The 27,003-nt window shown below is 43.8% G+C and overlaps 1 protein-coding gene across 1 annotated transcript in view; it reads right to left on the bottom strand.

Annotated features, from left to right (window-relative positions):
• The window catches only part of GRAMD4 (GRAM domain containing 4), a 206,808-nt gene extending 181,358 nt beyond the window's left edge, over window positions 1–25,450 (bottom strand). The window contains exon 1 of the mRNA XM_073619708.1: window positions 25,165–25,450. Coding sequence (XP_073475809.1) covers window positions 25,165–25,193 — 29 coding nt within the window. The 5' untranslated portion in view covers window positions 25,194–25,450. The remainder of the gene's footprint in view (window positions 1–25,164) is intronic.
• Between the last annotated feature and the right edge of the window lie 1,553 nt (window positions 25,451–27,003).

Raw genomic sequence — 27,003 nt, 5'->3', positions numbered from 1 at the left:
ACTAGAGCAGCCATTTTCATAGCTTTGTCACTTTCAGAAGCAGCTAAAGGCTTGATTAGAAAGGTAAATGCAGAGGTTTATTCAGTCCAAGGTATTACTGACTTACCCCATATAGCAGAGCTGCTTTAAAGCGATTGTAAAATATATATATATAAAAACGCCTGTAAATGAGAAAATAATAATTATATATATATATATATATATATATATATATATATATATATATATATATATATATACACATACATACATACATACATACATACATACATACATACATACATACATACATACATACATACACACACACACACACACACACACACGTTCTACTTCCCACCTCTGGGCAGCGTTTTTCTTTTTTTTGCACAGAGCTGCCTGGATCCTCCTCTTCTTCTCAAGTCCCTCTTCAGTGCTCCTGGTCTTTCCCATAGCAAGCTGCTTGCAGTGGGGGCACTCAACAGGAGGGGACACCCGAGCAGAGTAACAGCTCTGTGTCCATTCAGACACAGAGCCACCGCCCAGCCCCGTCCCCTTTCACTTCTCATTGGCAGACTGAGCTTGACAGCAGCGGGAGTCAATGGCACCATGCTGCTGTCTCAGCCAATGAGGAGTGGGGGGAGTGCCGGGCAGTCAAGACCTTCCTACAACATCGCTGGATAGAGATGGGCTCAGGTAAGTATTATGCATCAAGTTAAAAAACCTTCTGACTTTACAATCACTTTAAACTGCTTTTCAGTTCTCACTGACTTGCATAGAGAGAAAAAAAAAAAAGTTTTGATGCAACAAAATGCCAGTGTACCCAAGCACTAAAACACGCAAATAAGTGTCAGGATGTTTGCAGGAATAAATTACATACAGGTAAATCCACAATTCTGTCAAGTCTGAGCCATTAACCTTTTAAACTATTGGCTTTAACAATCCCACCTATTCATAATGACCAAATGTTTTCTTACAGTATCAGCAGTGTTGTAACAATGTTATCAGGGTGGCTGAAGGGTAATATAGTATGTAAATAGGACTAGTATAACAAGGTTTTATTTAACAGTAAGCCAAAATCAGCCTGGATTTTTGTTACTCGCCGTAAAATCTCCTTCTGCAAGTTCTACAGCTTCTTCTTATTCTTTACCATAGGGTTTATAGCACCACTTACAGGAGCAGGACACTTGGCAGAAAAGACCACAGCACCACCTATGGGCAAACCTATCTGGTATATGCCCCTTCTCTGCTATAGGCAGGACAGCAGGTCACAAAGCAGTACAAGTGAAAAATAGCCAAGTAAAGGAGTGGGTGCTGTGTCTGCCAATGACCTCAGAGAAGGGGATTTTACGATGAGTAACAAAAAAAAAAAAAAAAAAAAAAAAAAATCTACTTCTCTTATATTCATTGATTGACTCAACTTCTTCTCATTCTTAACTATATGGATGTCCCAAAGCAGTGCCACAAAAAGGGGTGGATAAAGACAGGGGCAAACAGGCAAACATGCAACCACCCAAAAAACATCCCCCACAATGAGGAAACGAGGAAGCGAGGAGTGGCCTGCAAAACCTTGCAGCCAAAGATGCAATCACATCAGATTTTTGGTAAAGCTATGCACAAGACAACCAAGGAGCCGACTTGCAAACACGAGACACAGGCGCCTGATGTCAATTGCCCAGGTGGAGTGTGCCATAATAGGGGAAGGCAGTAGTCCAAACCTTAATGGCATACACCTGAACAATTGTCTGCCTGATCCATCAAGAAATAGTGGCAGGAGGCTCTTTCATGGTCCTTCCACAATCACAGAGAGAATTTGACCTCCATAAATGAAGCCGAGCAGACAGGTGCACACGTACCACCCGGACCACATCCAGGGAGGGCAGCACAACCATCTTATCCCTGTGTAAGAACAAATTAGGAAACTTACAGGATAAGGCCACCAGCTCAGACCCCCAACAGAAATGATGACAACATTCTGAGAGATTGTAAAAGGGGGAATATGCCAAATACTCTCAAAGGAAGGCTTCTGGAGGACGGAAACGATCAAGTATAAGTCCCACGGTGGCAATGGGGAGCGCACAGAAGGCACCACATAAGGGTCCCCCTAAATAAAAGGTACAAATCAAGGAGCGCGTGGCCAAGGGTCGTTGAAAAAAAGAAAAGAAACCTGGCCCAAAAAAAAAGTACTCAAGGCTGGTTCAGTACCCTGTTGGACAGAGGCCAATACCCAAGCCACCGAAAGAATGTAGGTGGACACCCACGGTGCTAAGGAAAAAGTAGGTAGTAAATTCTTTGTCAAGGAAAAGTTAGATTAAAAAAGGAAAAATGTTGGGGTAGTTTAAGCAGAGCTCCACCAAAAAAGGGAAAGCTCCACTTGTTTGCACCCCCCCCCCACCACCACCACCACCACCCTCCAGTGCCACATTTGGCACTTTTTTTTTTTGGGGGGGGGGGTGGGGGGGGTGGAGCGGGTACTTGGTTTTGACAGGTACCCAATCAGACTTGTAGCCCAGATAATTGCAGCGATCCAAGCCGGATGTTTAGCCCCCCCTCCTTCCCCCCGCAGTCTTCTGGGACACATCACAGGTCCCAGAAGACTACGGAACCATTCACAAGGTGCTACACAACTCGTGAATATGCAGTTGGAAACAGGCAGTGAAGCCACAAGGCTTCACTTCCCGTTTCCCTTACTAGAGATGCCGAAGCCTGCACCCGAAGCCGATTGAACAATAGGCTCGGGTGAGGACATCATTGGATACCTGGACAGGTAAGTGTTAAAAGTTTTTTATTAAAAAAGACAGCTGCTACAGTATTTGTAGCTGCTGACTTAATTTTTTGGGGGGAGCCTGAAACTCCTCTTTACATAAAACATACATACTCATCTCCATGGTGCAGCTCTTCCCCTGCCACACATGGCCACTGATCACTCAGTTCTCCGTTGGCTCTGGAAATTGCATGGCAATCACTGCTCTCTGTTCTGCCCCCTCTAGCACTCACTGGATCGCCAGTCAGGAGCAACTGACTGCAGCTTTCAACCGCACATTGAGGGGCAGTGAGGTCTCATGCAGCTGGGAGGATCCTGTCAATATGATTGGGATGCTTCCCGAGCCTGGAGCAGCTCTGTGACATCAGCCAACAGCAGGTGGATTCTGGATCACAGTAGTGCAAAAGTAAGTGCACAGATTTGACCCAAAAGAGAAATATGGCCTTCTCTTTTAAGTCATTGGTGGTAGAGACACAATTCAATAATTTACAGTAGCAGCAATAAATGATGATATATAGACTATTGATATTTTAGATTCAAATTAATACTGGCCATACACATTGATTTTCATTCAAAATGAATGACTTTAAGAATGTTCATTCGATTCTCTAATCATTAGTGGGGTCAAATCAATGTTCATTTTTTACCACAGTCACCAAATGAGCAGGATGGAATTTTTTTCCATGAACAAATTTTTGTATAGTGTATGTATTTTTCATTAAGGAATTGCGTTCATTGTAAAATTGAATTTTAAAAGCAAGTGAAATTTTCAATAAACATTTGTCCTTTTATCAAATGTGCAAAGAATACAAATATGCTTATCTGAAAATCTAGTGTATGCTCAAATCACCAAAAGGAAGTTGCAACATTACTTTACACGTATACACAAGAATCACATTATCTGCCCATCAGCATAGAATATTAAAAGTCTGTGTTGTGTTGTCTTTATTTTAACACCAAGTTTAGACCCCATTCACACCTGAGCGTTTTTGTAGCTTGAAGCCTGAAGCTACAAAACATTGGAGGGGAAAAAAACAACAACAATTATTCTCTATGGGAGATGGTTGACGTCTCCACTCGAAAATGCCTGAAGCTAGAAGCTCCAAAATGCCTGAAGTTCAAACAAGTTCTGGAGCTTCTTTTTAGGCAGATTACAGGCGTTTTTCTTCTTTTTACATTGGTGACCAAGTGACCTGCAAAAAAGCGCAACTTTCTGCCTGAAAACGATACGCTCAGGTGTGAATACAGCCTTACTGATTTGTATGAAAAGGTAATTACAGTACAACGAACACAGCATTTCTCATGGTGTGGCACACCTGACACCCTGCCTATTTTTAGTGCTTCAACAATGTTGATCTCATTGGTCTTCACAAAAATATGCTATAAAAGTAAACAGCAATGCCTATTGTAATTATTAAAAAAAAAAAAAAATTAAGTGCGTGTTAGAGCTGCACGATTCTGGCCAAAATGAGAATCACGATTTTTTTGCTTAGAATAAAAAGATCACGATTCTCACGACGTAAAATATTTCACATTATACAAAAATAATGGGCTAACGTTACTGGTTGTTTTTTTTTTGTTTTTTTTTTTTTAATTAAAGTAATTTTTTCCAAAAAATTGCATTTGAAAGACCGCTGCGCAAATACAGTGTGACATAAAATATTGCAACAACCACCATTTTATTCTCTAGGGCAGTGATGGCGAACACTGCCCCCCCCCCCCCCCCATTTCCCATGATGCTCAACCACACTGCAGGGTGCATGAGCATCATGGGAAAATATATATTATATATATATATATATATATATATATATATATATATATATATATCTCCTGTTGTGTGCCGTCTATGCCTGATCTGCCTGACCATTATGGACCCGGCTCATCTGACCCTGCATATCCTGCTCATCCAGCCTGCTACAGCTCTTCAGCCCAGCAAGGTCTCATCTGTCTCCTGCTTCCAGCTGCGTACCCAGAGTCTGCCACCAGCCAAGCTCAGTGCCAGCTCATCTGCCACCAGCTGGTTCTGCCGCCACATCCACCTGCTGACTGCTGCCACCACCTAGTCTACTGGACTGATCACAGGCACTCATACCTCACTGTGCTCCCATGGCTGCTTTCTAACCAGGAGCTCACTAACCAGGTACAGGGGGTCCCCGGGTTACAAACAAGATAGGGACTTTAGGTTTGTTCTTAAGTTGAATCTGTTTGTAAGTCGGAACAGGTACATTTTTTAAGTGTAGCTCCAGCCAAAAAATCTATTTTTAAGTTTTGTAGATAGCATAGGGAAGGGTTATCACCCCTGTAACATTTGTTTTGCTGTCTGTGCCCCTGTTCAGAAGATTTCACCTCACTTTCTGTCCCAATGACAATTGGATTTTGAAAATTTGGGGTTATTAGGGAAATAAGGATTGGTGATAAAGCATCAGTGGAGACACCTTTTTCCCATATTAACTCTTACAGGAGTGAATTTCCCTTCCTAGGGGTAGATTTCATCTCACTTCCTGTTGTCTCCTTCCGTTTGTAAGTAGGAGTCGTTTGTAAGTCGGATGTTTGTAAGTAGGGGACCCCCTGTACATGACAGGAGGGGGGGGTGATGTCATCATCTGGAAAAAACAAATTGCTATTATCTTAAAAATAAAAGCAGCACAAATTTTTATTATTATGACACAAAAAAAGCACAAATATAAAAACAAGCTGTTATAACTAAAAAACCATAACGGCACAAATAAAAATTTTAGCAGCACAAACCAGCACAAATGAGGCACTAACCAACGAGACCAGTTTTGTGTCATTTGGGTGTTGTAGGGGGGCTGACTGACTTTTGGTGACCTTTAATAAATCATTAATAACGTGAAAACGATAAAAGATAGAATGGAAATTTTAGCAGCACAAAAGAGCACAAATGTAGCACTAAAGAAACACACTTGAGTTTTTATTTGTGCTGATTGTAGGGTGGGCAAAGTGAGTGGGGTTTGAAAAAAAAAAAAAAAATCAAGTTAGACTTACCGGTAACTTGTTTTCCAGGAGTCTTTCAGGACAGCACCTTGAGAGCGTGGCTCCACCCACTTGACAGGAAACACACCTCCACCAAACTTTAAAAGGAGGCTCCTTCCCACTTATCATCAGTAGTAGTAGAGAACCTCCGGCCCAAGCTGGAACACATAATCAGAATATGGTTAGTCACAGCATAGTAATTTAATACAATAAGGGCGGGTTGCTGCTGTCCTGAAAGACTCCTGGAAAACAAGTTACCGGTAAGTCTAACTTGATTTTTCCCTTAACGTCTTTCAGGACAGCACCTTGAGAGGATAACAGAGACTTACCCACTTAGGGAGGGACCACAGCCTGCAAGACCTTTCTGCCAAAGGCCTGTTCACTGGCTGACAGAAGATCCAGCCTGTAATGACGGACAAACGTAAGGTAACTTGACCACGTAGCCGCCCTACAAATCTGATCTGGGGTGGCACCAGCCATTTCTGCCCATGTAGTGGCCTGAGCCCTGGTAGAATGCGCTTTAATTCCCAGCGGGGGAGAGAGCCCCGACTGAGAGTATGCTGCTAGAATAGCTGATTTAAGCCATCTAGCTATAGACCCCTTAGAAGCTTGTTGGCCCTTCTTTTTACCCGAAAAAAGTATAAATAGAGAATCCGAGGATCTAAAGTTACTTGTTACCTCCAGATACTGTAATAAAGTCCTTCTTACATCCAAATTGTGGAATTTGCCTTCTTTTTCCCCCCGAAGGGTTAGAGCAAAAGGTTGGCAGGATGATCTCCTGCGACCTATTGTGTGCTGACGCTACCTTTGGCAAAAAACCCGGATCGGTTTTAAGTACAATCCTATCTGTGTAGATAGTTAAAAAGGGTCTCTTAACAGATAGGGCGTGCAGCTCACCAATTCTCCTTGCTGACGTTATTGCAACTAAGAACAAGGTCTTAAGAGTAAGATTCCTTAGAGAGATTCTTTGTAGTGGTTCAAAAGGTTCCTTTGTAAGGGCTTGCAGGACCACTGATAGATCCCAATTGGGAAAGTGCTTAGCCGGAGCTGGTCTAGATCTGGTAAGTGCCTTGAAAAATCTTATAACCAAGGGCTCAGAAGAGATTGGTCTTTCTAGAAATACTCCCAAAGCAGCTACTTGAACTTTAAGGGTGCTGACTGACAATCCCTTGTCTGCCCCCTCTTGAAGAAATTCCAAAATTGACACTACATTTTTTACTTTTCTCTTAGTCAAATGACAAAAAGAGTTGAAGACCTTCCAATATTTAGCATAGATTTTTCTGGTCACTATTTTCCTACTGGAAAGTAAGGTAGTTACCAAGGGTTGTGACAGACCTTTGTTTCTTAACAACTGCTCCTCAGAAACCAGGCCGTGAGGCTTAGACTGGCCACTCCCGGATGCTGTATTGGACCCTGTAGGAGCAGGTCCTGCCGGAGAGGCAGCCGCCAAAATGGTTTGACTGCCATCTGTAGAATGGTGGAAAACCATGCCCTCTTTGGCCAAAATGGAGTAATTAGGATTACTGCCACCTTCTCCCTCTGTATCTTCCTTAACACCAACGGGATAAGTTGGAAAGGAGGAAATGCGTAACCCAGATGGAAGTTCCAGGGCTGGATTAATGCATCTGTCCCCTGGGCCTTGTCGTTTCTGTGAATAGAGAAAAATACTGGGAGTTGTGTATTTTCCTGTGACGCAAATAGGTCTATTTGCGGTTGACCCCAGGCCCTGGTAATCATTGCAAAGATTTCCGGATTCAGGCTCCATTCTGACTCCTGAATCCGCCTTCTGCTTAGATAATCTGCCACTACATTTAAGGTGCCTTTGAGGTGGACTGCTGATAAGGACCGAACATGCTTTTCTGCCCAAACCAGGATCTTTGAAGCTAGCAACCGAAGTGTTTTGCTTCTTGTACCCCCCTGTTTGTTTAGGTAGGCTATGGTAGTGGCATTGTCTGAGAGGACCCGGACATGAGAACCTTGAAGGATAGGAGAGAAGGCATCTAAAGCTAAGGCGACTGCCTTTAGTTCCCTCCAATTTGAGGACCTCTTTGCCTCTGTCCGAGACCACATTCCTTGCGCGAAGTCTTGGTCTAAGTGAGCTCCCCAACCCCATACACTGGCATCTGTCGTTACCACTTTTTCTATTGGAAATGACCAGAGCAGGCCTTCTGACAGATTCTCCTGTCTTCTCCACCACCAAAGTGATCTCTTGACTTTGGTGGGTATCTTTATCTTTGCTTCCAGAGATTCTGACCTGTGATTCCATATTCTCAGGAGAAAGCTCTGGAGAGGCCTGAAATGTAACCTTGCCCATTGAATGGCTGGTATGGTTGCGGTTAGGGTTCCTAGGCATGACATCACTTGTCGGACCGATAATTGCTGGCTTGCCTGCAAGGACGCTACCACCTTCAGGACTTTCCCCTTCTTCTCTTCTGGGAGAAAAATCTTTTGTTCCCTTGAACAGATCTGATACCCCAGGAATAGTATTTTCTGGGCTGGAACGAAATTTGACTTCTGCATATTTATGATCCAACCCAGGGTTTCTAGATGACCTCGGGTCTTTCCGAGGTTGTCTAGCAGTCTTTCCCTGGAGGGGGCAAAAAGGAGTAGGTCGTCCAAGTACGGAATTACCGCAATCCCCTGCATGCGAAGAGGTGCAAGCGCTTCTGCCATTATTTTTGTGAATATTCGTGGGGCAGAAGACAGGCCAAAGGGGAGGGCCCTGAATTGCAAGTGCAGAACCTCTTTTCCCAAATTTATCGCCAACCTTAGGAATCTTTGGGACTGCGGGGCTATAGGGATATGCAGATAGGCATCTCGAAGGTCTATTGATGCCATAAAGCATTCCCTCGTCAATAGATTCTTGACCGTGAAGATGGAGTCCATACGAAACCTTTTGTATTGGACTGATCTGTTCAGCGGTTTCAGGTTTAGGATTAACCGAAAATCTCCGGATGGTTTCTTTATCAGGAATATATGGGAATAAAACCCGATAAAGCTCCCCCTGTGGGACGTAAGTCATAACCCCCTGATCTATCAGATCCTTTAATAGGCTCTTCATTGCCAGGGATTTTGTTACATCTTTTGGAAGATTTGTCACCAAGTACCTTTCTAGGGGGAGATCTGAAAATTCTATATTGTAACCCTGGGCTAGCATATTCAGAATGTACTGGTTTTCTGTTATGCTTGCCCAATAGGGGAGAAAGTCTTGTAGTCTTCCCCCTACCTGTAACCGACTGTCATTGCGTCTTGCTGGCTGACGCAGGAGGATGGAAAAGGACATTTCCTCTGCCCTTACCCCTCTGCCCTGACCAGCTTTTCTTTTTCTCTTGAGACTTGTTCTGTTCCCAAGCCCTTTGAGGACGAAAAAAACGTTTGACTGGTTGTTTCTTCTTTTTGACAGGAAAAGATTTCTTTTTATCTGCAGTCCTGTCCAGAACTGAATCCAAATCAGGGCCGAACAGTAAGTCTCCTAGAAAAGGGACCCCGCATAATTTGTTTTTAGATGCTGTGTCCCCTTGCCAAGTCTTTAGCCATAAAGCCCGTCTAACCGAATTAGCAAGGGCTGCCGCCTTAGCTGTCATCCTAATAGACTCTGCTGAGGCATCAGAGACATAGGCTACGGCTGCTGAGAGGGTAGAAAAGGAGTCAAGGATTTCTTGCTTAGGGGAATCTGCTATTATATGAGCTTTAAGCTGATTTACCCAATACTCCAAGTTCCTGGCGATGCAAGTAGTAGCCATTGCTGGCTTAAGGTTGCCCATAATGGATTGCCAAGTCCGCTTGAGCTGTTGATCCATTTTTTTATCCATGGGGTCTTTTAAGATCCCCATGTCCTCAAATGCTAGATCAGTAGATCTTGACACTTGAGAAAAGGCTGCATCAAGTTTTGGAACCTTATTCCAAAGAGCTGCTGGGTCTTCATCAAAAGGGAACCTTCTCTTATGAGCCCTAGAGAAAAATGGTTTCCTATCAGGGTCAGCCCATTCTTTTCTGATTGTTTCAGAAATCACTGCATGGACTGGAAAGGTACGGGACTTAGACTCACTAAGCCCTGCATACATCTTGTCATGTAAAGACATCTCCTTATGCTCTTCCTCAAGGCCTAGAGTAGCATAAATAGCCTTTAAAAGGCCATCCACCTGATCCAAAGACAATTTATACTTGGAAGACATATTTTCCAGCTCATCACTATCCTCATTCGATTCATTAGAATGGGATGGGGAAAGCCCTTCCCGGTTCAGAGGACCCATTTCCGCCTCTACTGCCGGGACTAACAGTGAGCCTTGAGAGGACTGTGAGGTAGTGGGCTGACTTGCAGATGGATAGGTGAGTGAGGATCTGAAGGATTGAATAGTAGCATCCAATTCCTTTTTGGCAGATGCGATTAGATCACTGCATGCGGAAGTGGTTTCTTCCCTCATCAAGGAGTCAATACATGCTTGACATAAAGCCTTTTTCCAGCCTTCATTTAACTTAATTTTGCATGAAGGACATTTCTTTCTAATCCCAGGGTCAGAGCTCTTGGCCTGCCATGATAAGGGAAAAAAAGAGAGAAAAAAGACAAACCATCTTTTAGAGTCAGCCTGATTACTCAAGGTTGCTCACCACAGGTGCACAGTGAGAAAAGCTATCAGACTCATGTGCTCTGACAGGCCCCTCCGCCACCAGGGGGAAAAAATACCCTCAAACTTCACTAACATTTAGAGAGAAGAGGGCTAGAGAGAGACCCCACAGTAAAGCTGAGCAGAAACTACAGTCTGCTCCTTACCTGGGCCTTGCTGGTGCCTGTGCCTGTTCCACTCGCTGCGGTTCCTGAATCCATGCTGAGGCAGCAGCGTGATGCCTGTGGCGAAAACGCCGGTTCCGGACTCCAATAGCACCTGTGCGCCGGACCGGAACCAGCAATAAATAAGCACCAGACCTATTCCTCCCTCCTCCCCCTGCGCTTCCGGCGGAAATGACGCCTGGCGCCTGCTCCATGGATGCCGCCCCACTTCCGGATACCTCACATCCGGCGGATGCAGTCCTCTGACTGCCCTTCCCAAGATGGCGGCGGCGTCAGGGAAAAAACATGTGCAGGCAAGAAAAAAAAACAAACAGAAATGCCTGACATGCCTGACGCCTCTGCCTGGGAGCAGCAATACCCGGAGCAGTCCTGGCTCTCCCCGAGCACTGACGAGGGAGAAGGAGCCCATCCACCCGGCACCCGTAAGCCAGTGGAAAATGGGAGGAATCGGCTCTCCTGAGGTAGGTAAAAATAGTGGAGTAGGGAGCCTGTTCTCTCAGGACAGAACCTTGAGAGCTCCAAACTCCCACATGTGTTCCCGCCGGAGGAAACACATAAACTGATGATAAGTGGGAAGGAGCCTCCTTTTAAAGTTTGGTGGAGGTGTGTTTCCTGTCAAGTGGGTGGAGCCACGCTCTCAAGGTGCTGTCCTGAAAGACGTTAAGGGAAAAAACTGTTATAACTTAAAAAACATAACAGCACAAATAAAAATTTTAGCAGCACAAACGTAGCACTAACCAACGAGACCAGTTTTGTGTCATTTGGGCATTGTAGGGGGGCTGACTGACCTTTGGTGACCTTTAATCATTAATAACTCAAAAATGATAAAGGATAGAACAGAATTTTTAGCAGCACAAACCAGCACAAACGTAGCACTAACCAACGAGACCAGTTTTGTGTCATTTGGACGCTGTAGGGGGGCTAGGTGATGTCATGGTCTGGAAAAAACAATTGCTAATATCTTAAAAATAAAAGCAGCACAAATGTAAATTTTTACGGCACAAAACAGCACAAACGTAGCACTAAAGAAACACACTTGAGTTTTTATTTGTGCTGATTGTAGGGGGGCCAGCTTCACTGAGCTTTAGCAGACTTCCCAGTTTTTCTCTTCCTTTCGTTTGAGGGCTGTGACTTCAGAAGAGCAGAGAGAATTCTTTGCATAGAAAGAATTGTGAAACACTTTATCCAATCCATTCCATTGACAGTAGATGCAGCTTTGCAGAGCATCACAAACACTCTGAGAGCACCACATCCCACACTGCTTCCAATTGTAAAATCTAAACTTTAGAGAAAAAAAAAAAAAAAAAAAAAAAAATGGGAGGTGTGGCCTGGGGTACCTGCTTTTTGGAATCATAAGGTCTCACCTGTACACTGATAATTTAACTTGGAACAGAAAATCTCTAAAAAGGTGGCCTAACAGTAGACCCCCCCTCCCCACCCGGTCCTGCTGCACTTAACTTCTTGGCTGCCTCCCTAACCAGTGTTCATCTTTTCATCAATTTTGGAGGGACTTCCAGTTCTTGGTGATGTCATTGTTGTGCCATATTTTCTCCACTTGTTGATGACTGTCTTCACTGTGTTCCAAGGTTTATCTAATGCCTTGGAAATTCTTCTGTACCCTTCTCTCCGACTGATACCTTTTAACAATGAGATCCCTCTGATGCTTTGGAAGCTCTCTGCAGACCATGGCCTTTGATGTAGGATGCGACTAAGAAAATGTCAGGAAAGACCTACTAGAACAGCTGAACTTTATTTGAGGTTAATCAATCAGAGGCACTTTAAAAGATGGCCAGTGTGTACTGACTCCTATTTAACATGAGTTTAAATGTGATTGCCCAATTCTGAACACAGCTACATCCCCAGTTATAAGAGGGTGTGCACACTTATCAAAAAACGAAAATAATGTGTTTGCATTTTTACTTCTTCCCCCTAAAATATTTCAATTTGTTTTTCTTTTCCAATATTTTTTTTTTTTTTTTTTTTTTTAAATTGTACATATCAAATTCCAAGACAAAAGAGTGTTTACATGAGATAGGTATTTCTGTATAGGAAGTGATGTCTTAAGGTACTAGAGGTATGGGCAGAATAACATATTCCAAATATACTCGTTATATTTCTTATCTTTATATACCACAACAACTTAAACTATGAGAAAAGCCTGTAAGAAAAAAAAAAAAAAATTTAAAAAAAAGGAAAGGAGAAAAGGGGTTAGCACATTCTTGGGCCCGTGATTCCTTTAGACTTCATGAGGATGAAGAGGAGGGCTCTATAACCATGTGTCCAATGTCCATATCGGCATATGATTTAACATGACTATAACATTGGGGAGGGGAGGCAAAACCCTGAGTCCATGTTGTAATTTTAGTCTGGTAGTATCCCCACCATATTTCACGCCCATCAATATACAATTTAACTCACTGGTCCCTCAAACAGGATGTAGGGAAAGAAAAAGGGAGAGAAGAAAGGAGGGAAAGGTAAAGGGGGGGGGGAAATGTGCACCCATGTTATTCCAGGCAAAACTGTACAGATGCCTCATAAGCCTTCGGACAGATATTTAATCCAAGGTTCCCAGACTCTATCAAAGATGGGCTGCTCATCGAGTAATATTGCTGAAAGGCGTTCTTTGGTCATGATCCACGACAACTTAGTTCTCACCAAATCGAAGGGGATCATGGGTGCCTACCGAGATCTAGCTACCGCTATTCTGGATGCTGTAAAGATGAATGATACAAGTTTCCTCATGTGTCCCGCCACTCCCTCCACTGCACACCCTAGTAGTGCCTGCTGTGGCAATTTAATTAAATTCACCTGGGTTAGTGAAAAGATAAAATTGTAAATGTAAATCCAAAAATCGCCTGACTTTAGGGCACGTCCACCATATGTGACATACTGTGCCTTCCATGCCACATCACCTAAAACATAAGGGGGAAGTGCCTGGGACACATGCCACCATTCTCACTGGTACCATCGCAGCAAAACTTTGAAGTTCGCTTCGGTGAGGTATTAATGTATGATTTTGAAGCAAATTTTGCCATTTTGAACCATTTATCAATTTCAAACGTTTCCTCTTTATCCTGTTCCCACTTGTTCATATAAAAACAATTTTTCCGACTTAGAGGACAAGATATTATATATTTTTGAGATATGGACGGAATGCTTATCGAAAAACCGAAATAGATATTCCAGTGGGGCGGAAGTTAAATCATTTGTACACTGTAGAGTTAGTAGTTGATACGATACCCTTGTAGTCGCATATGTCAGCTATACGTATCAAGCCCTTGTTAGTCCACCATGTGAGCCCTTGAGGATTAAAATCCGGGGTGAAGTCAGGATTACCAGTCGAGAGAACCAATGGAGAAGATTTAAATGCATGAGGTTTTATCAATCTGCCCCATAGGCTTAGAGAAAAGGATAATGTGGGGCACATTATGATTGGTCTATCTCTCGTTCATAGCCACATCAGGTGACTAATCGGTTTGGTGGGATTGAGAGACGATTCAATTTTCATCCAGGAAGGTTGACATTGCAAGGAATTGTAGCAAATTAGTTGAGCCAATTGCACCGCATTAAAATATTTAGCTAGGTCTGGAGCTCCTAGACCTCCTCCCAGTTTGGGTGCATTAAGGGTACGCCTATTCACCCTGGGTCTCTTGTAGCCCCAGATAAATTTCATAATCTTGCTCTGCAGCATATTGAGATCAGATATGCGAATTGAGACTTGAGAATTGAGTGTTTTAAACAAGTACATCAACCTTGGAAAGAGATTCATCTTTATCGTGTACAGTCTACCGAACCATGGTGTGGATTGTTAGCCCAGCGTAGGAGGTCCGCTGTCAATTTCCTATATAAGGGAGGGTAGTTGGCCTGACACAGGGTATGTAAGGAGGGAGGGAAAAAAAAAAAAAAATAATCGCAATAGGCGTGTACTGATTAGCTTGCGCAAAAGTTATAGCGTCTACAAAATAGGGGATAGATTTGTCATTGCTATTATTTTTACTAGTAATGGCGGCGATCTGCGATTTTTAATCGGGGCTGCAACATTGCGGCAGACAGATGGGACACTTGACAATTTTTGGGACCATTGACATTTATACAGCGATCAGAGCTAAAACTAGCCACTGATTACTGTATAAATGTCACTGGCAGGGAAGGGGTTAACACTAGGGGGCGATCAAGGCGGTTAACAGTGTTCCCTATCTGTGTTTAGCTGTGGGGGGGATGGGACTGACTGGGGGAGGAGACATATCGTTGTTCCTACTTAGTAGGGACACACGATCTGTCTCTACTCCCCGGACAGAACCAGGATTTGTGTGTTTACACACAGATCCCCCTTCTGTCAGGAGCGATCGCGGGTGCCCATCGGACATCCGGTGGCACGTGCGCCTCCTATAGCATCTTAAAGAGCTGACATACAGCTACGGCGATTTGCGCAGCCGTGCCAACCTGCCACAGTATAACTGCGGCGGCTGGTCGGCTAGCGGTTAATCTACAACTGCCATGATGCTGCACATGTGATCAGTTATGACACCAGCCATTGAATGGTTCGACAGTTGGGGAGGACGGCCCCCCCCCCCGCCAGAAAACTGATCAGCGCTCTCCGTCACTGGCTGAGAGCGCTGATTGGGAGTCAGTCGGCTGCTGGTTTTCTGACACGTCTGACATAGGCAGAATGGTCAATAGACACCACAATAGTATTGAGGGTTGAGTAGAAGGTCTAATCGGTAAAACTTGTAGAGTTAAAAGGATGAATTCACTTTTTAATGAAAAATAAATAAAAAAAAAAAAAAAAAAAAACACACAACACGCGCACAATTTTTTGCAGATAGCAAAAACGCACTTAATTTTTTCTTAGGGGCCTTTAAAAACTGTCAGTACCTCCTGTATGGGCAGACCATTACCGAATTCCAGGATGATCAAGGAACTACAAGGGCGCTCATCTGTACCCTCGCATTTCATTGACAACTAGAAACCACCTGCTGCAGTGGCACATGGTACTTGCCGTTTCACTGAACTCTGAGAATGAATAAGGAGGAATGTGGGAGCCCCACACAGCTGTGCTGTTTTTTTGAATGGTGACAACAGGTCTGAAGAGGATCCCCGTCCGCTGTCACGAAGGGGGATCGGGTCGGGATGCGGACAGGAGCTTTAGTAACATGTTACACCCTGAACATGTCACAATCCTTTAACATTTAAAGCAATGGTTTTCCTTCCTGGAGTCCAGGAAAGGGACTGTAATTTAATAATCCTAATAATATTGACTACATTGAAAGAAATGCTTTAAAACAGTGATGGTGAACCTTGGCACCCCAGATGTTTTGGAACTACATTTCCCATGATACTCACCTACACTGCAGAGTGCATGAGCATCATGGGAAATGTAGTTTCAAAACAGCAGGGGTGCTTTAGAAGACAGACCAAGGGGAGGTTAACTGGAATAAGTAATATTATACAACAGACTTCAATATTTTTTTATTCTGGAATTTTATGGCGAGTTGGGAGGTTTGGCCTTGAATGGAACAAATAAGTTCCAAGGATGGTGGACTAAATTTGGAGACAAAATTTCCAATTATTTCTAGATACTAGAAGAGGGTTCTTTAGTGATCTTGGTTTCATGAATGCAAGCCTTATTATACATATGTAAATTTCATATGAATATTTAAAAAAAAAACAAAAAAAAAAAACTCCACACTCTACGCCACACATTTCCTCCAAGTTATGAAACCTATGAGTCAGACTGTACAAACACTAAAGCCTGGAATGAAGATCATTCTCACTACCGAACAGAATGTACAGCTCACGCAAGTCAAAAGAATTAACCCAAGATCTGCTACAGGTTTTTTATGAACAGTAAACACCAAGTAGAATATACCAAGCACATCTAGGAAATAACCTGTTATCAAATCTTCACAAACAGCGGGGTGTATTTCACTAGTTGTACATGTCGTCTCAGCAGGTGGTACACTGCAGAGGGTGATGAACAGACATCCATAGCACCAAAATCTTGTAGTAACAGCTACGTTGCTGCCTGCGATGGGCTCATCCAAGTAGGAGTAACACTGACTTTCCTCCAGACATAAAATCTCAATTTTTTAACAATTACAGGATTTATATCTGACATATTAAAGCGGTAAGAAAAGTCCAGTCATAAAAATAAAAAAAGCTGGTCCTCCTGTAGCTTTAAGTCATAATGTACTAGTATGCACTGCTCACTAGCACATTATGACAGACTGCAAACAGAGCCCTCCAGCAGAACACTGTTGCTTTCATCTTCCTCCGATGTTCCTTTCTTTGACCACTTGAGTGGACAGGCTGTGGTGACACTCCCACACATGCTCACGGGAGAGTGACATTAACGTGGCACACAGAACAGGCCGTAAATATGATCTGAGCTGCACATGTGTGTCAGATCACATAACCCGCCGACATGCAGGGGGGACATTTATGACAGAAGAGACCTAAATGTTCTCTTTTTTTTTTTTTTTAAACAGAAAAAGCCTGTCTGTCAGCAAATTTTAAACAAAGACTTTACTACCACTTTAAAAATGTAATAATTGGTCCTCTAAGCTTTGATCAAGAAACTTTGCTGTTAAAAACACAAACAACAAGCGTAAATCTATATATCTATCAATACACACACACAGAATTTGGAAACTCTGCTCTAGGACAATGACAAGTTCAAAACAGTTCTCCAGTTAATGAGCCTAAGGCCAGGTTCACACTGGTACGACACGACAGTCGTACCACTTTGGATCCAACTTTGCCCTGCGGCTTGAGTCCGACTTCAATGAACAGGGATCCGACTTTGATCCCTGACAATACCAGGCACTGTGTCTGGTATGAATCTTTAGGGAGAACTCCACGCCAAATTTAAAAAACAAAAAAAAAAAAAAAAAAACACATTACAGCATGGGTTCCCCCTCGAGGAGCATACCAGGCCCTTCCGTCTGCTATGGATTTTCAGGGGAACCCCCATGCTGAAAAAATTGGGTTGGGGTCCCCCTAAATTCTATACCAGACCCTGATCCGAGCACACAGCCCGGCAGGTCAGGAAAGGGGGTGGGGGACAAACGAGCACCCCCCCCCCCCCAACCGTACCAGGCCGCATGCCCTCAATATAAAGGAGGACAAGGCCTCTTCCCGACAACCCTGGCCGTTGGACGAGGGGGCTTATTGGAATCAGGAAGCCCCCTTTAACAAGGGGGCCCCCAGATCCCAGCCCCCCACCCTGTGAATGAGTATGGGGTAAATTACTTTAAAAACCTGTGTAATGTGTTTTATTTTTGACTTTTTTTTTTTGGTGAATGGGTAGGGGTACAATGTACCCCATACTCATAGGGTGGGGGGGCTGGAATCTGCCCCCCCCTGTTAAAAGGGGGCTTCCAGATTTCGATAAGCCCCCCGCCTGCACACCCAGACAACCAACGGCCAGGGTTGTCGGGAAGAGGCCCTTGTCCTCAACAACATGGGGACAAGGTGCTTTGGGGTGGGGGGGGGGGCGCAGGGCCCCCCTTGCCCCAAAGCACCCACCACCCCCCCTCCATGTTGAGGGCATGGGGCCTGGTAGGGTTCAGGAAGGGGCACTCGTCCCCACCCCCTTTCCTGACCTGCCGGGCTGTGTGCTCGGATAAGGGTCTGGTATGGATAATGGGGGACCCCAATGCCGTTTTTTTTTGGGCATGGGGTTCCCCATAAAATTCATACCAGACCGAATGGCCTGGTATGCTCTTGGAGAGGGGAACTCATGCCATTTTTTTTTTTTTTTTTTTTTAATTTGGAGTGGAGTTCCCCTTCAAGATCATCAGAGCACAAGTCGCATGCCAAAGTCAGATCAGTTAGGACGGCGTTCCGACTTCAGTGATATTCAATGGGCTGAAGTAGGATCAAAGTCAGACCAAAGTAGTGCAGGGAGCATTTTTTGGACCAGTTAAGACGGCTCCCATAGGGAAACATTGATTTTCACATGTCATGCGACATGAGCTCCTAATGTTGGAGTGTTTGTCGTACCAGTGTGAACCCGGCCTCACAGTACATCAAAATAATGCATAGCTTATGATTAACAGCTGTGGCAAGTTAATTTATAATTTCATGGGTCTCTTATTTTTTTTACTGTCCTACCTCCATTAAACGTTCTAGAACTGAACAGCTCATGAGAAAAAAAAAAAAAGGAGGAGGGGAGGTTATTACTCCTCTCCAGAAGGGGCACACTGAGCAAAAGGCACTCAGGCAGCACACATAATAACGATGCTGAATCTGGGAGCACAGAGCATGAGGCTGGAGTAGACTTACCACTAGGACAATAAAGTATCTATGGTCACAATATTCGTTTCCACACTGCATTTCAGTAATTTCTGGCCTACTCATTTACCTCCTGGAATTCTGTGAAACCTTTTCACTATGTCCTGTTGATAGTAGGCACTGCTGTGTCACACATTTCACAGAGCCTGCCTTCTGTACTACATGGGGTGCTGAGAGTTTTAGGAGGAGTCAGTACAGAATTACTGCTTGCAGGCTGCAAAGTACCATGGGATATGTAGTTAGAAATTGAAAGCAACCAGCAAAACATACAGGGAACGCCCAGGTAGTAGTACAAAGATAGCCAGACGCTAAGCAGAACTCACAACAAAAAAGAAGTTTGGTTTTTTTTTTCGTTTTTTTTAACCACTTATGGACCGCTTGCCATCATGTTACGTCACTGCTGCCATAACCCCGGTATCCACTTCTTCAGTGGGCGGTCCGCTTTCAGATAAGAGTGGTCTCTGCAAGCTCACCTGCCGCCGCGCTTTGGTGCCCTCCGCCACTTTCTGAAGCCGTTGGTAGCAATTGGGTCTTCTCCCTGTTAGGCATGGAGACGACTGAGGGGAAGATGGCCCCCTCCCGTCTCCATATCATTGCAGGGCGGAAGCAACGTCAAAAAACGTCACTTCCACCCAATGCTATTAAAAGGGACATTTTTTTTTTTTCTTCAAATGACATTTCATTATTTTTTTTATTTTTTTATTGCATTTTAGTGTAAGTCTTTTTGACCCCAGATCTCATATTTAACCACTTCCCATCTGGCCTATAGCATACCGACAGTTGGGAAGTGGTTCTGTTATCCTGACTGGGCATCATATAACGTCAGCAGGATAACATGCGGGGCCATGCAGCCCAGCAATCGCATCGTATAAGTCTGACACGCCGCATCTCCGATCGTGTCAGAGGCTTCTTACCACGTAATCAGCTGTGACAAATCACAGCTGATCATCGCGTGAACCAGGAAGTGCCGGTAAACGGCATTCCTCCTTTCGTGCTGACAGGGAGAGACGATCGGCGGCTCTCCCTGTCAGAGGGGGGGGGGATCTGTGCTGATAATCAGCACATCGATTATCAGCACAGCCCCATCAGATGTATCCACAAGCTGCCAATCGGTGCCCAGTCAGTGCACCATCATAACCCCCCCCGCCAGTGCCCAATAAAGTGCCAATCAGTGCCCACCACAGTGCCATCTATTAGTGTCCATCAATGCCACCACTCAGTGCTGCCTGTCAGTGCCCAGTGCCACCCGTCAGTGCCCATCAATGCCGCTTGTCAGCGCCACCTGTCAGTGCCCATCACTGCTTTATATCAGTGCTGCCCATCAATTCTACATATCAGTGCCACCTCATCAGTGCCTATCAGTGAAGGAGAAAACAACATTTTATAACAGAAACATAGAAAAAAAAAACTTTTTTTTTTTTCAAAAATGACGGTCTTTTTTAGTCTGTTTAGCAAAAAAATAAAAGCCGCAGAGGTGATCAAATACCACCAAAATAAAGCTCTATTTGTGGGAAGAAAATGATAAAAATTTAGTTTGGGTACAGTGCTGTATGACCGCGCAATCATCATTCAAAGTGCGACAGCACTGAAAGCTCGAAATTGTCCTGGCAGGAAGGGGCAAAAGTGCCTGGTATTGAAGTGGTTAAAGGAGGTCCTGTCATGCTTTTTTTCTATTACAAGGGATGTTTACATTCCTTGTAATAGGAATAAAAAAGGGACACAATTTTTTTATTTTTATTTTTTTTAAAAGAACAGTGTAAAAATAAAAAAGGTAAAATAAATAAGAGGGAAAAAAAAAAAAAAAGTTTTAAAAAGCACCCCGTCCTACTGAGCTCGCATGCAGAAGCGAACGCATACGTAAGTAGCGCCCGCATATAAAAACAGTGTTCAAAATACACATGTGAGGTATCGCCACGATCGTTAGAGCAGGGGCAAAAATTCTAACCATAGACCTCCTCTGTAACTAAAAACATGCAACCTATAGAATTTTCTAAACGTCGCTAATGGAGATTTTTAAGGGTAAATGTTTGTCACTGTTCCTCCACGAGCGGGCGCAATTTTGAAGCGTGACATGTTGGGCATCAATTTACATGGCGTAACATTATCTTTCACAATATAATATATATCTGGGCTAACTTTACTGTTGTCTTATTTTTTCATTCAAAAAAGGGTATTTTTTCCAAAAAAGAAGTGCGCTTCTAAGACCGCTGCGCAAATATGGTGTGACAGAAAGTATTGCAATGACCGCCATTTTATTCTCTAGGGTGTTAGAAAAAAAAATATATATATATATATATATATATATATATATATATATATATATATATATATATATATATATATATATATATATATATATATATATATATATATATATATATATATATATATATATATATATATATTTATTTATTATGTTTGGGGGTTCTAAGTAATTTTCTAGCAAAAAAAACGTTTTTAACGTGTAAACACCAAATCTCAGAAAGAGGTTATATTGGCTTGCCAAATATAGTTATTATTTGTATTGTTGATTTCCACAAGAATGTTCTAAAATGAAAGTGTATGCTGTAACCATTGATTTCCTTTAATAAAAGTGCTTCTGGAAGTACAGTTAAGATGCTTGAAATATACCAACTACTAGGACATAATTGATGGGAAGTAGATCACAGGTATTCATGACAATGATGGACCTAGAAACACAGCTCAATATGAGGCTGAAGTACTAATACAAAAAGGTAACAGTGGGAAGCAGCACACACTTAAATATTAACAATGCTGGATCTGGGAGTACAGCGCATAGTGAGGCTGGAGTAGTCACAGTGCTAGGACACAGGTGATGTGAAGCAGATCACATTTAATAATAAAGCTGTACCTGGCTGGGGGCACAGCTCATACTGAGGCTGGAGTAGTCATAGAATTAGAAGATCACACAATAACAATGTTGGGTCTGGGAGTAAAGCCCATATGAAAGTTGGAGTAGTATTAGAACACAGGTGATGATGGGAAGCAGATGCCATTAATAATTCTGGATCTAGGAGCACAGCTCATAGTGAGGCTGGAGTATTTATAGCAGTAGAACACAGGTGATGTGAAGCAGATCACACTTAATAGCAATGCTGGATCTGGACATACAACTCACTGTTGGACTGGAGTAGTCCTAGTACACAGGTGGTGGGAAGCAGATCATACAATAACAATGCTGTATCTGGGAGTACAGCTGAGTTCGGAGTTGGATTAGTCATAGTAGTAGAACACAGGTGAGAGGAAGCAGATGACACTTATTAATAACAATGCTAAATCTGGACTTGGAGCTCAGTGTGAGGCTGGAGTACAAGCGATGATGAAAAGCGGATCATACAATAACATCATACATACAATAACAAAGTTGGATCTGGGAGTACATCTCATAGTGGGGCTGGAGTAGTTCTAGTACCGGGACACAGATGAGAGGAAGCAGATGACCCTTATTAATAACAACGCTGGCTATGGGAGGACAGCTCAGTGTGGGGTTGGAGCACTCATTGTAGTAGAACGCAGGTAAGAGGACACTAAACAGAAAGACACTTATTAACACAGATCTTCATTGCATCTGAGCACCAAAAACATTATTTAAAGTGTTTGTTACCCAAAAAAAAAAAAATAGATCCTGTTCCCTTAAAGCATGTTATACAGTACAGTGCTTGTGTTGTGTAATTTGGCCCCCTGTATCACCAAAAAAAAAAAAAAAAAAAAAAAAAAACTGGCTGATCCTGCCCTCCCCCATGTAAACTGACCACGGTTTATCATGGCTGCTGAGCCCTGACACCATGGTCAGTTCACGTGCCTCCGTCATCCACTCTGCTCTCTACTCCCCCCTCCCTCCCTGCCTGTCTGCTCATGATAGTGCCTGCCTCCCCCCTTCCTGCTGCTTTAAAAACTATAATATATTTATGACATCCCCTCTATTATATAACAATATTTTTTAAAAAATGCTGATTATACCTTGTCTCAGAGCGTCTCCCGGCGCTCATGTGACTCCTCCGCTCTTTCTCCTCTCTGGCTGACGTCAGCGGGTATGCCCGCTATAGCGGTCAGCTGGGGAAGAGAGAGAGCGAGGAGTCATGGGAGATGTTCTGATATAAGGTATAATCTGCATTTTTTTTTTTTTATATAACACAGGGACACATATTGTTATATAACAGACCACTTTAAAGCATTTGTTCCCCAACACTTCATATTCCTGATATGTGCCCTGCTGTACCATGTAATTGTATGACAAAAGTATCCTGTTCTCTTTGTATTTCTTCCTTTGTGTGAGATCCCTGGTGTTCCTGCCAGTCCCCTCTGCTTTCCTATTAAAAACGGACCACACTAAGCAGGAGAGCACACTGTGGTCAGTTCTCTAGCTATGCTGGGAACTCACTGTGCACTACTCCAATGATCAGATTTGTCCTAACACACCCCCACTGCACAGCCCATAACTGACAAGCTCAGTGTGCTGCTGTTTCTCTTCCCTCCAGCTCTTATGCAGCTGAGAACAGAGGAAATATGACCACTTATAAAAAAAGGGGGGGGGATTTATAATGTTCTTTATATCTATACAAAAATGTTTTGCCTTTCATTTCTATTTTAAACTGAATGGGTTGTTTTACAAGGCAATCGTTTACAATCACGTTAATTTATTTTTAATATTCAAAGCAAACTCCCCCATCCATGTCTCTCCATGCTTTATTCTGTTTAGAAATCACTTAAAAAAAAACACCCCCTAGCATTACTGGTTGTGGCCATCTTGAGTAAGGGCAGATGATTCTTGCAGCATTTTCTTCCTGGAATCCATCTGCCCTTAGCTCAAGCATACATGCAGGAGAGTGTTTAGCTAAGAAAACCCTTCCTCTTCTCAATGTGTGTGGGGTTGGAGTAGTCCTAGTAGTAGAACACAGGTGAGGAGAAGTAGATAATACAATAACAATGCTGGATGTGGAGTAGAACCCAGTGTGGGGTTGGAGTAGTGCTAGTAGTATGAAACAGGTGATGATGGGAAGTAGATGATACAATAGCAAAGATGGATCTGGAATAGTGCTAGTAGTAGGACACAGGTGATGAGAAGTAGACGATACAATAACAATGCAGAACCTGAAGTAGTCCTAGTAGTAGAACACAGGCAATGAAGGGAAGTAGATGATACAATAATGCTGGATATGGCATATATGGCTGTGTGGGTTTTGAGTAGTGGTGGAACACAGGGGATGAAGGGAAGTAGATGATACAATAGCAATGCTGGATGTGGTGTGGGGTTGGAGTAGTCCTAGTAGTAATATACAGGTAATGGGAAGTAGATGATACAATAACAATGCTGGATGTGGAGTAGAGCCGAGTGTGAGGTTGGGGTAGTCCTAGTAGTAGAAGACAGGCGATGAAGGGAAGGAAATGATACAATAGCAATGCTAGATCTGGACATATAGGAGTGTGTGGGGTTTGGAGTAGCCCTAGTAGTAGGACACCAGTGATGAAGGGAAATCAATGACACATTAACAATGTTGGATCTGGAGTAGTAGTAGGACACAGGCGAGGAAGGGAAGTAGATGATACAATAGCAATACTAGATCTGAACATATAGGGGTGTGTGGGGTTTGAGTAGTCCTAGTAGTAGGACACAGGTGATGGGAAGTAGATGATACAATAACAATGCTGGATCTGGAGTAGTCCTAGTAGTAGGACACAGGTGATGGGAAGTAGATGATACAATAACAATGTTGGATCTGGAGTAGTCCTAGTAGTAGGACACAGGCAATGAAGGGAAGTAGATGATACAATAGCAATGCTAGATCTGGACATATAGGGGTGTGTGGGATTGGAGTAGTCCTAGTAGTAGGACACCGGCAATGAAGGGAAGTAGATGATACATTAACGGTGTTGGATCTGGAGTGGTCCTAGTAGTAGGACACAGGCAATGAAGGGAAGTAGATGATACAATAGCAATGCTAGATGTGGACATACAGCGGTGTGTGGGGTTGGAGGAATCCTAGTAGTAGGACACAGGTGATGATATCATTATAATGCTGGCTGTGGAGTAGTGATAGTACCAGGACACAGGTGATGGGGAGGGAATCAGATGGCACAATAACAATGAGGAGGAGGAGGAGGAGAGGTGACACCGGAGCAGACAATGTTTATGTGATGAATAATTGAGGTCATGCAGTCACACACACAGGTGAAGGATGGGTCAGGATGAGGATGACACAGGTGAGAGATGACAGGAGATATAGACGATCGGAGACTAGAATAATAATCTGCTAGCTCCTCATTAACCCCTGAGGGGTGGGGGCAGAGAAGACGGGAGCCAATGATAGGCCTTCCTTACCCTGGACCGAAATCCGAGCAAACTTTCATCCAAGCTGCTCCTTCTCCCCGGCACAGAGCACAGCCCGTCGCTTCTTCCTTTACAATCCAGCGACAGAGTGAGGTGCGCTGCTCCCAGCTCTCGGCCCCCGCCTTGTACGCACAGGAGCCGCTTATCCCCTCCTTGTCCCCGCCGCCTCCCTCTTCCTACTAGACCCCTCCGCCTACTCACTGACTGAGCCGGGCACCGAACCCGCTGCCTGCTCACTGCTGGGGGTGACGTCACTACAGTACGCAAACCAGCAGCGCCAGACACTCAGGCCCGCCCATTACTGGCCCTTCGCTCTATTTTTAATGCAGCCTTCTTCTTATTGGCTGGGCCGGGGCTCAGTGTGCACGTGTTCTGCTCACCTCGATCGCGCTCCTCAGTCAGATATCTGAGCAGAGCTGTCCTCCTCCCTGGTGAGGGAGAAGAGGCTCCGCAATACACAGGTGTCACCTGCCCAGGGCTAGAGCTTCGGTATAGGTGTGCGCAGCCTATTACGTTAGGGTGTGCACCCCAAAGTTCAAACACACATACATGTGTATATATATATATATATATATATATATATATATATATACATACACACACACAGTATCTCACAAAAGTAAGTACACCCCTCACATTTTTGTAAATATTTTATTATATCTTTTCATATGACAACACTGAAGAAATTACACTTTGCTACAATGTAAAGTAGTGAGTGTACAGCTTGTATAACAGTGTAAATTTGCTGTCCCCTCAAAATAACTCAACACACAGCCATTAATGTCTAAACCACTGGCAACAAAAGTGAGTACACCCCTAAGTGAAAATGTCCAAATTGGGCCCAAAGTGTCAATATTTTGTGTGGCCACCGTTATTTTCCAGTACTGCAGCTTCTCTAGCAAGGCAGTGGTCATCTTGGAGGTGTGTTTGGGGTCGTTATGTTGGAATACTGCCCTGTGGCTCAGTCTCCGAAGGGAGGGGATCATGCTCTTCTTCAGTATGTCACAGTACATGTTGTCATTCATGGTTCCCTCAATAAACTGGAGCTCCCCAGTGCCGGCAGCACTCGTGCAGCCCCAGACCATGACACTCCCACCACCATGCTTGATTGTAGGCAAGACACAATTGTCTTTGTACTCCTCACCTGGTTGCCGCCATATACACTTTACACCATCTGAACCAAATACGTTTATCTTGGCCTCATCAGACCACAGGACACGGTTCCAGTAATCCATGTCCTTAGTCTGCTTGTCTTCAGCAAACTGTGGACTTTCTTGCGCATCATCTTTAGAAGAGGCTTACTTCTGGGATGACAGCCATGCAGACTAATTTGATGCAGTGTGTGGCGTATGGTCTGAGCACTGACAGGCTGACCCCCCCCCCCCACCCCTTCAACCTCTGCAGCAATGCTGGCAGCACTCATGTCTATTTCCCAAAGACAACCTCTGGATATGACGCTGAGCACGTGCACTCAACTTCTTTGGTAGACCGGGGAGAGGCCTGTTCTGAGTGGAACCTGTCCTGGAACCACTGTATGGTCTTGGCTGCTGCGCTGCAGCTCAGTTTCAGGGTCTTGGCAATCTTCTCATAGCCATCTTTATATAGAGCAACAATTCTTTTTTTCATATCCTCAGAGAGTTCTTTGCCACGGGGTGTCATTGAACTTCCAGTGACCAGTATGAGAGAGTGAGAGGGATAACACCAAATTTAACACACCTGCTCCCCATTCACACCTGAGACCTTGTAACGCTAATTGGGCCCAATTTGGACATTTTCACTTAGGGGTGTACTCACTTTTGTTGCCAGCGGTTTAGACATTAATGGCTGTGT

The sequence above is a fragment of the Aquarana catesbeiana genome, linkage group LG03 (genome assembly GCF_042186555.1).
Source record: "Aquarana catesbeiana isolate 2022-GZ linkage group LG03, ASM4218655v1, whole genome shotgun sequence".
NCBI classification, from domain to species: Eukaryota; Metazoa; Chordata; class Amphibia; order Anura; family Ranidae; genus Aquarana; species Aquarana catesbeiana.
The sequence above is the reverse complement of the archived record's forward strand: the minus strand, read 5'-3'. Positions and strand labels throughout refer to the sequence as shown.